Source organism: Ooceraea biroi, chromosome 1, assembly GCF_003672135.1.
Source record: "Ooceraea biroi isolate clonal line C1 chromosome 1, Obir_v5.4, whole genome shotgun sequence".
In the NCBI taxonomy this organism is placed as follows: Eukaryota; Metazoa; Arthropoda; class Insecta; order Hymenoptera; family Formicidae; genus Ooceraea; species Ooceraea biroi.
In genome coordinates, this window is record NC_039506.1 from 20163657 (window position 1) to 20174627 (window position 10971).

A 10971-nucleotide genomic window follows, 5' to 3' on the forward strand; every position below is an offset into this window, starting at 1 on the left:
ATCAGAAAGCGATAGGAAAAGATACTCTTCTCCCGTCGAGAGTTGTCCTTTTACGCTCGCTCGACTTCCCACTCGAAACTCGCACCGAGCCAAGAGGCGCGTAATCGTTTCTGTCCCTGATAACGCGTTTTATCCGTCGCCTCAGCCGTCTCACCCCCTCGCAGCGATTCGCTACCGAAAACGGCAGCCTTTGAGAATCGCGATGTCGTGATAGACGATAGAGGCGCACAGTTATTTGTCGGAAGGACAACACGCGCGGCGGAGTAGACGCGGAGGGACCAGGGACACAAAGGAGATCAGCGCGAAAAAAGGAAAGAGATCTCCCCGTCCTCCTGCCTCCTGGGCGTCGCGTCCGGGAAGATGCAATCTGGTGGTATTGTTTGATGCGATTTGCCGGCGGTTATTGTTTCGTACGTCGCAGCCACGAAGTTACACAATTACGCCGACGACATCGTTGTACGGATTTGCCGCCGCATCTCTCTCCCCCTTTCTCTCGCTCTAGTCTCTCTTCTCTTCTTCGACGCTCTCGGCGACGTTCCCCAGGGCACAAAAGCGGTTGCCGGTTAGAGCGTCGGTCGTAGCATACCGACTCCCGCTAGATCGTCCGGGACTCGTAGAGGATTTCTGAGGGAAAGAGAGAAGAGGAATCGGGGAGCTTCTTATTCTCGCCACTTTCTTCGCAGAGTTTTCTCACGATATTTCTGCGTTTCCGCGTCGCTATCAACCCTCGCGACGCGATGTTGGCAGGATATAAGAATGGATATAAGTTGCGTGCGGAAAGTGGCATGTCGTGCACTCTCCGATGATTAAACGCATTACGGTTGAAATCGGTTGTTTTCACGGCGACAACGGCCACGGCGGAAACACATCGGCGACTCGCGAGATAGCTATTGTCGTTTTCCGCTCCGTTTTCCCCGAAGAGGAAAATCTCGTATATTCTACCAGCGCAGAATATTTTCGCCCTGCCTTACACAACGTTGTCGTTGAGTGTCTCTTTAACAATCGCGTACACACGAGGTTCTCGCGACGTGAATCTCAGGTACCATGAGATATTCATCGAGCGCGAAATGGTCCATGCAGAATCCTAGTTATTTATTAAAGAGCCGTGTCAAAAGATGCTTTTTATCTTTTTTACCTTCGAGATAACGAGGCTGCCGGTGGAACACCGCCCGGAAAATACACGGGAAAATTCTACGCAGCCTTGCCGAGCGGATCCCACTTATATTCCTGAGCCTTTCATCGCGACCATCTGCCTCCTCTTTAAGCACCATTCGAGGAGTCAAGTATCATTTGATTACTCATTTTACCCGGAGCGATAAAATTAACCGTGAAAACGACGTCGCTCCCGCCGCCTCTCGCCGCAAATTTGTTCAGCTCTCCGCGTTGCGCGCAGCTAATCTCGCCCATGGGATTCCCGGGCACGGATTTTCGGTCTACATGCATATATATTGTGCACATACAATATTTACATTAAAATGTAAGCGATCTTCAAGCACAGCCCGCAGTTGTTGCGCCGCGTATATGCATATTCCTGTCTAGATACCTCGTCGAAACTGTCGAGTCTGCTCCGCCTGCGTTTAATATGTACGAATACATAATTATCGAGTTATACACCAGCTATGCACACGTATGCGCGCGTAAGACAAAGCCAAGCGGATTTTACACACGGCGCAACTCGATACGCCACGGAGTTGTCGAAATTACGCCAATTACGCGTAAATTATTGCATGCGCAGGAATGGATGCACGCACGAACGACATCCGCGTGCATATCGCGCGCCGACTACAATTAACACCCATCCAAGTCGATATCGAACGGGCCAAAGATGCCCGGCAGTAGCTGACGAATGGCCGCTGATAACAGGTATAATTCACGCTCGATACCGGCATCGATATTATCCGACGTGCGACGTTCTGTTAGCATCACGAGGGCGAAGCTCACGCGTGAATCGAACTCATTTTTCATGATCGCGTGTTATAACGTAATGCACGAACCACCCAATGTTTCAATGATCTCGAAATGATCTCATTCTTATGTTTCCCATCGCTCGTTTAATCTCGACGCATCGAGCGCATTCCGCGCCACATCGGCGAACGTGATGCGAGTACGCGCTCGACGTGCGGCGCTACCGACCTGTAATTACACGAGATTCTGCTTGCCGAAGCGCGATCTGTTATTTCCGTCCCAGGCCATTTTTTTGTTAGCCAGTCGGCGGTACACCCCGGTGTGTGCGGAGGAAGCTGTATAAACGAGATAGGCACCGGAGCGTCCGCGTGCGCGTTCAACCCTCTCGGCCTACAACCTTTTGTTTAACGCCTTATCTCACCTACCGGCAATTCGATCTACGCCCGAGAGTAAACCCGGGCGACGGATTAAACCAAGATGGACCGTTATTCTTTCTTGAATTATTGCGCCTTCTCCTCGTGCTGGCCATCACGCGTGTTCCTCGGCGCATCTACCGTCTTCGTGGTGTAAGATACAAGCGACGTTAGTGAGAAAGACGCGCGTTTCTTACGTAACTTCGTTAGACGAATACGATCTTCTAATCTTTAATTTTCCGTAATGTTCGCGAATACGATCTGTAAAGATCGTGAAATCAATCGGAGATCTTATCAGCGCTAAAGTTCGTTTTCCCAGTAATAGCAGCGGCTCTTGTGAAGAAAGTCGGAGGCGTTAAGGATTTTCTTTATAGAATGTTCGCCGTCGAGAATTTCCGACTGCCGCGGCACCATAAAAGAACGTTTGAACGCGATAAAATCTTATAGTGATATACATTTTCCGCGCACAATAAAATGACATTTCCTGGATAACGTAGTCTTACATAAACATTCATGGCACATTTATTGATCGGAAGTTCAGGAACGTATACCAACCAGTAATGTTACGTTTTAATGAACTTTTTAATGATTGCGCCGAGCTGCAGTCCTGAAATACTTCAATTAATCGCGAATAAATTACTTTTCAATCAAATTATATTTTATAATCAACTCGTTCTACATTATTTTATACAATTTTCGATATTTCCCGAACTTCCAAAAATAAGTTTATTTCCACAATTTTGTTAAATTTGATTACAAGATAAGAAACAAAGTAAAGAAACAAAATAGTTGAAAGGTTTCTTAACCTTAATCTATGTTTATATCAGAAATTTTTCAGCACAAGTGCCGTTTTCAATTATTTTGATATTTCGTTGGATCTAGTAAACTTATCCTAATTGCACTTTCCATTTATTTTTCAGTGATTTTTCACTGCACGGATCGTTCCGAGTGTGTTTCGCTGTACTAAAGGTTCGCACGAATAAAAATAACAGGCAGTATACCATAATGAGTTGTTACTAGGTTTCGCTGAAAGTGCTCTCGTTACTTTGCCAAGGTTTCCACTTTGAACAAGTCGAGAGATATTTCCCAAGAGTAATGGTATGCGATTACTCCTTTTTGAAAATCGGTACTTCGTTTATTTCTCGATTGCTGCGATTGCTCCGATGCTTCTTACGAATCCGAGCAATCGCAAGGGATCGGAATATTCTGCATGTATATTACTAGAAGCAGTATTACTTGCGTGATGTTGCTCTGTCTTCCTACGGCTACGTATATCTCCATACTCGCATATGGGGTAACTTTTTCACAAATATTGAGACGATACGCGTACCTTATTCGAATACAAAATAGTACGCTTTCGCGTTATCGAGATATATCTGTTCAGAGCACAATATCTTCTAAACTATACCGGCGGTGTATGAAAGAGTGAATAGGTAAATAATACAACATATAAATAATTAGCCTAAAAATACATTTAGCATACAGTGGAGTATGTACACAGTGATTTTTCTGTGCGATATAATACTCATAATATTTACTTTTGTCCACGCGTGTTATTCAGGAAACGTTTAACACATTTGGGAAATCGAAAGTAGAATTAAGCTTCCGACTTTGAACGAGATTCTTGTACCAATGCATCGACCATTTCGGAGTTCTTGTGCGTTCAGGATCCGTGAAATTGACGCTTACCAACCCAAAACTCTCTCTGACAGAATAAAATTACATTTAGTTACATCGATTTGTTTAAAAGTATAATCGAACGCGTGACTCGTTGGGATTCTAAGAGCCTCATTTGCTCAAGCACTGATGTATGATGAACAACTCACGTGTAACCACTCTGCCATTCAAAATTATCTAACAAGCTCCAAACGGCGTATCCTTTCATGTTACATCCATCTTCATAAATGGCAGACAGCATTGATGTCATGTAGGAATGCAAATAGGATATTCTTGAGTTATCAAGAACACACTGTTTATCGGAAAATCCGTTCTCCAGAATAAAGATCGGTGGATTATTGTATTCTGTCGAGATCTTTTTGAGAATTTGTCGGAATCCAGCGGGCACAACCTAAAATAATTGCAATACGTTGCATATGAATATAAATAATATAAATTTATATATTATTAATAAATTTATATATTATTAATATATTTTTATGACTCGCGCAGACGAGAAAACTATTACAGTGTTTTAAATTTGCAAAAAACGTCGAAACGGCTTTCTCGATCGCGCGATATTTTAGGAAGGTGATGACTCGGCATACTTAATTCGGTTCAAAATAGCGAAATCTTCGATATAAAACGTCCGATTTAGCAACAATCAATTATTCGTCTTTGCATGATTAATCAATGGGTATTCTGCATTGAGCAAAATTCGCGAAATATGCATATTTTCCGAAATGCACTCGATACTAATTTCGAATTTATGGCCGGGCAAGATATATGAATTATTCACCAAATGAATTATTCATAACAATAAGTTATCATCCGTACGACTTAATTGCGTCCGATGTGTTATTAGGGTCAAATTAATGAATTTCGAGTAAGCCTTGTACAAACAGAAGTTTCGGGCTCTCACGAAAATTGATATCCGCTAGTTTGATACACGCAATTAGTATGCATCTTCCACGCTAACTAACTCTCAGCCAATTCGAAGCGCTTTCTGGCCATGATGGATCTATGCTCTCTTTCACGCCGGAGTAAGCATACCACGGTTGCCCTTCCACTCGTGGAACTATCTCCACGATTCTTGAGGTATAGTGATTCAACGCGAAAAAGTCCGCGGTACCCCTTAAAAAATAAAAATAGTGTTATATGTAACCCGAGAAAAACATTGATTGAAAGAATTGATTGAAATTGATTGAAATAAAGTCGGCATTAATTGCTTACAACCTGCGCGTCTTCGCATCGACGAAATCTTCTTTTTCAACTTCGCAAGAGTTGTTTTTAAATATCTAGTTTCCAATTTGTTTCTTGAATTAATTAAAACAAACGACAAAAGAAAAGAGATTCACGATCACGCGCGTATTCGAAAACATGTTATTTTTTATACTGTTGCATGGGTATATAAAAATATGTGTACCCATGTAAAATACCCATGTTTGTGCGCTAATAGTTGCCCGCTGCAGCTGCATGCGCATTCACTACGTTATTCATACGCGTTGTAATAGATCGCGCATTCACCCTGTAGATCTCTTACTTAATATACTGCACCCATTCCGATGAGAATTCTGGCAGAAGCGATCTCGGGAAACCATTCAGCTTACTGTTCTCAGCGATATGAGTTTTCATAATTTCCGGATAATCGCCGGTCTCTGAAAATATCGGATGGGCTGTCCATCCGCAGGCGAACTGAAACACCGCGTCCACTGCCGCAGTGTCGTTCGGATTTTTGGGAAACGTGCCAAAACATGGTATGGGTAAGCCAATTTGGCCGTTCTGCTGCTCCCGGAATTCGGTATCGTAGATATGATAAATCCTAGCGTGCGTCTTCAGCATATTATGCATGCACAAGTATCTGCCGGGATCGCCTAAGTTCTTTCCTGAAAGCACGTTTCGTGTCAAGGCATCTGCGCTCTCAACACAGTTCTCATCGTGTATCACATTCCGCTGAATAATCATTAACGATTTAGATAAAACGACAGATACCAGGAGCCTTTCGATCCCTCGCGTACGCTTCCTCGCAAATAACACTGGGCTCATTGATAGTTGTAAAATGTTTAACTTTGGGGCCGAGCTCTCTGAAAACGACCCTCGCGTAATCGGACATCCAGTCCACCATCATCTCGTTTGTCCATCCACCCATCATTTCAAACACTTGCGGGTGGTCCCAGTGATACAGAGTAACGAACGGTTCGATACCATTCGCCAAGAGCTCGTTAATGAGATTCTTATAATAATCGAGCCCCTCTTGACTGATCACGTTGGCATAACCGTTTGGTAAGATTCGTGGCCAACTGAGAGAAAAGCGATAAAAATCGACCTGGAACACCATTTTCATGTGTGATACTTCATGTTACGTCATGGACTTGGTTTTGCCGAAATTATCTACGCACGACATACCCCAATCTCCTTTAATAACTGTATGTCTTCTTTATATTTATGAAAGGAATCGCAAGCCACATCGCCAGTGGAACCATCGGTTATGAAATTTGGATGCTCGTGGGTCCACCGATCCCAAACACTTTCACCCTTTCCTTCTCAAATTAAAATATTAAATAATTAATGATGACAATAAAGAATAATTGATTAATTGTGCAAAATTGACGAGAACGTATGATATATTAGGAGTGTGATTTAGTTTTGAGGGTTTTGCAACAGATGGCTGTAGTGTCAGTTTGTTCCAATAGCTGTTTCCGATAACTGTTGTTTCCTACAGTGTTGACATTATCCATGACATTTAGTAGCATTATAGCAATAGATGCAATAACAGTCGTGTTTATATCATCGTAAAAATGCAACTTCCGAAAGAGCATTTTCGACATGCGTTGCTTTTGTTTTTTAATCAAAAGAAAACTGCGGCTGAGGGTTATAGAATTCTTGTGGAAACTTATGGTGATTCTGCCCCATCAATTAAGACGTGTGAATACTGGTTTAGACGCTTTAAAAGTGGTCATACTGATGTGAAGGACAAAGAACGCTCGGGACAACCAAGAAAGCTTGAAAATGCAGATTTGCAAGCATTATTGTACGAAAATCCAACACAATCCACTTCAGAACTTGCCAGAGCATTAAATGTTGATCGTACAACAGTTACCAAACATTTACATGAAATGGGAAAAATTCAGAAAGAAGGGAAATGGGTTCGACATCAATTATCGGAAAGTGCCATTGCGAACCGGTTGAACATTTGCATTTCGTTGATCGCCAGGCAAAATTACTGGGGATGAAAAGTGGATCTATTTTGATAATCCGAAATGCAGAAAATCATGGGTGGATCCAGGCGAACCATCAACATCCACTCCGAGACGCAATATTCACGGTTCAAAAGTAATGCTCTGTATTTGGTGGGATAGTGTACTATGAGCTATTAAATCCGCATGAGACTGTCACGGCTGATCGTTATCGACACCAATTGTACAAGTTGAAGCAAGCATTGGACGAAAAACGACCACCAATTGCGAGTAAAGGACGGAAAGTGATTCTTCTTCGTGACAACGCTCGACCTGACGTTGCGTTATCAGTGAAACAAACACTATTAGAGCTTGAATGGGAAGTCTTACCGCACCCCGCGTATTCTCCGGACATTGCTCCATGCGATTATTATTTGTTCCGATCGATGCAACACGCTTTAGAGGATACACACTTTCATAATTTGGAAGAAGTGCGAAAATTCGTCGACGAATGGATCAACTGAAAAGAAGAGTCATTTTATCGTCGTGGAATCCATCTCTTGCCAGAAAGATGGGAAAAAGTTATAGAAAACGAAGGAAAATATTTTGATTAAGGTATTCATTCATTATTATATTTAAATACATGCGTTTTTGAGCAAAAAAAATCCTCAAAACTAAATCACACCCCTAATATTTCATTTTTGTTTAATGTTTAAATAATACTCACTTGATATCAAATGTTAATAGAAATACTGTTTACGTACCGCTCGCATTCCAGCCGCCTTCTATTTGATAAGCGGACGTAGCCACACCTAATAAAAAATCTTTAGGCAGAGATGTCGTGTTGTCTGCATAGACGTGCATAACGAAAATCACGCTGAGAGCGACACTGAGAAGCAGATGATGCGCCATTGCGGAGGCGACTGACTCCAGTCAGTCAGTAGTCTCGGCAATTAGATATTATCAGTTATGCAGTCTGACCTCCATATACATATATATCGCCTTAAAATTATCAGAAGCACTTATCACATTTCTTGCTGTTTGTCGCCCTCAAAAAACTTCACATTTATACAAGAAAATATTTTAAGTAGGAGTTTCTGGCTGTTTATCTAATGATTTTGTACTCTTTTTAGTTGCCTTCTAATGATTATTCTAATTTTTTGCATTTTTGAGAACTTGATGCTTGTTTGTTTCCGCTCAACAGCTGATCATGTGTCTTTCTGATAATAGCTTTTTAAGAATAGCACGTTGTCTAGGGATTGAGTCGCATAATGAGAAAGAAAAAGGGGATCAGCTTTCGCGGACGAGATAGACAGAATCCCAAGAACCATGAAAGAAAGAACTCGATCACTTTCGCGAGCATTATATTTCCGTGTATCCACATTATCCGCATCCAAGTAAATCGGAATTTAAAAGCGAAGAGAGATATTTAAATCTTTAGTTAAACCTGACCCGTTTTTCTTACATTTCCTACATTTACATTTACAGCAAATACTTGTGTATTTGCTTTCTAAATAACTCCAACAACAAACAATACTTAATATTTTGAAGAATTTTTCTTCACTTGCGTACTTCTTTGTTTGCTTTTAATTATTTATTATTGCTAATTATTTATTATTGCTCCTGAAGGAATATTAAATGTAAAATGCATATGCAATTACACTATGTAAAAAAAAAGATACTGAAAGCCTTGTTATAAACGCAACTTGTGAATTAAAACTTGTTATGACAGTAACTCTTTCATAGCTTATCAACGTCTATTAGTGAACATAATGATACTTGCGGCTTGGCAATTTGTCACAATTACGCTTAAAGTACAGTCATCTGAAATTTTATGTGTACATAGCCATTGAAATATAACGATAATACTTCGCCTACCAAACTCACGCATGTTAATAATAAATTAAACGCATCACGACAATGATTACAGTACAGTAATGATTATTTGATATTATTACGAGTGAAATAATGTCCATTCCGTTATTTTTCAGACTGTGAATGTCGATTGCTTCGAAAATACTTATCGCTATAGCAGGGAAAAGATTCACTAATACATAGTATTGCCTTAGTATTTAATGCATAATAGGAATAGATAAATCTTTAATCTTATCGTACGTAAAATATAGATAGAGAATAAAAATATATGAATTTCAAAGATTTCACATCATAATATTTCAAGTGTCATGTTTTCTTAATATAGCGTAATTGCACGAGGAAATTTCAGGAATCGCAGATAGTACCGACTAGAAAGGATACGGAATAATACAATTGCATTTTAGAAGAGAGAAAAGACAATGTGATCTCTGGAAATCTCGTTAGGCAATTGCCGTTTAACGTAATTGGCTGAATTCTGTTAAACGGTAAACGACCGTAGAAAGAGATAATCATATTCCTACGCATTGAGCTCCACTGTATGTGTCAAATCATGAAAATCAGAAATATGATTTTCAGATACGTCATGAATATTATTGGAGATATCATTTCTTATTATTTTTCCAATCAACATTTATAAATTTAGATATACTTGATACTCTTTAATAAGATTACGTAAGTAGGACAAAACTTATCAAAAGAGAAAATTTCAATGCAATATTTGGTTTAGATAACGGAGAAGAGACAAACGGAACGGGATAAATAATTTTGTAATCAGATTTTCAATACTTCAAAAATGCAAACACGATCGCGGTCACAACAGACGTCACAAACGCTGTAACGAATGCCATAAATCATGTTGTTGGACAAATGTCTCTCTTCTACTAAAAAATATAATTTTTCAAATATCTGATAAAAGCATGCACACTACTTACGATATAAGAGCAAAAATACGATTTTTATGACAATCGCGATTATGTATACGCCAACAAAGCACGTTCATAGTTCAAAATGTTGCAAAACAGTTTAACGTACATGATTAAATTAAACCAAGGTTATTGAATGTGCATAATTCAACATGTCTATATATATATATATATATAATTCTACACATGAAAAACACCGCTTTATCAAACAGTAACAAGTAATATACATATACGCAACACTACCACGATAACCAATCACATCTGCATATTGTAATGACCACAATCATGTCATAACAATGGAATACAATTAAAAATTTTATTTTCATAACACTCAGTGTACAAAGAATACGAATGCAGATTAAATGCGGGGGGAAATCAAGTTGTTACACGCATACGCGACCGTAATCATTCTCGGCGAGATACAGACGTTATCCGCACACGTACGACCCGTACGACCGCGTAGTGATCTGTGATACTCTTGCGTAATAATAATTGTATGCATTTCGCAAAACTTGAAGCCTGCAGCTGACTATTAGAATATTCCATTCGCGGTTCCCAACAAGCGAAGCGCATGCGATCGTCGAACAGAAATTCACTAGTACATACACGGAATAAAACTACAGAGTGCATCGAGTGCAAAAATAAATCCTTCGCTCAAACGTAGACAAACGTAGAGTACGCAGACTCGGTTGCTGCGATATCGCGGCAGCAACTGGAGGGAAGTACGTGGATTACCAGTATGCAACTCGCGTAATTCTGCCGCTTCACGGTTTACCTTGCCGCGAGAGACTGACACTCTCGAGAGAACTTACAAACAAGTTACGACTCTTCGTTAGACAAGAACGAGACGGCGTGCATAGCTCGCATTTTGCCTCCTCTTCCCTCTATCTCTTTTTCTCCTTTCTTCTCCCTACCTTTGTCTTGAAATTACACTAAAACGTTCGAACAAACGCTACTTCGCTGTGACAATCGCCAGTTATCCGCGTACGTCGTCGTGTCCGCACGGTTCTGTCTGTTTCTCCT

At 40.5% G+C, this 10971-nt stretch overlaps 1 protein-coding gene across 5 annotated transcripts; it reads right to left on the minus strand.

Annotated features, from left to right (window-relative positions):
• Nucleotides 1–3768: 3768 nt before the first annotated feature.
• Nucleotides 3769–10674, minus strand: LOC105277964 (myrosinase 1). 5 transcript variants are annotated; one of them, XM_026968385.1, is made up of 8 exons: nucleotides 10555–10674; nucleotides 7915–8152; nucleotides 6381–6514; nucleotides 5967–6300; nucleotides 5518–5860; nucleotides 4958–5108; nucleotides 4145–4386; nucleotides 3769–4023 (listed from the first exon to the last, which is right to left on the minus strand). In XM_026968385.1, the coding sequence occupies exons 2-8, from the start codon at nucleotides 8060–8062 to the stop codon at nucleotides 3876–3878; spliced, it is 1500 nt and encodes a 499-aa protein (XP_026824186.1). In that variant the 5' UTR covers nucleotides 8063–8152; nucleotides 10555–10674; the 3' UTR covers nucleotides 3769–3875. The 5 variants fall into 5 exon arrangements, with proteins under 5 accessions (XP_026824186.1, XP_026824189.1, XP_026824179.1 ...); XM_026968388.1 differs by having other exon boundaries at nucleotides 7915–8039; nucleotides 10555–10671; XM_026968378.1 differs by lacking the exon at nucleotides 10555–10674 and adding an exon at nucleotides 9958–10539 and having other exon boundaries at nucleotides 7915–8039.
• Between the last annotated feature and the right edge of the window lie 297 nt (nucleotides 10675–10971).

Bases quoted from the DNA above. Each gene is read 5' to 3' on its own strand.
- LOC105277964 (XM_026968378.1), bottom strand. From the start codon at position 10,025: ATGAACGTGCTTTGTTGGCGTATACATAATCGCGATTGTCATAAAAAT. The intron at 8,040-9,957 runs GTAAGTAGTGTG...TCTGCTTCTCAG, and splicing joins CGTATTTTTGCTCTTATATC to TGTCGCTCTCAGCGTGATTT. The intron at 6,301-6,380 runs GTATGTCGTGCG...ATGGTGTTCCAG, and splicing joins AGTTATTAAAGGAGATTGGG to GTCGATTTTTATCGCTTTTC.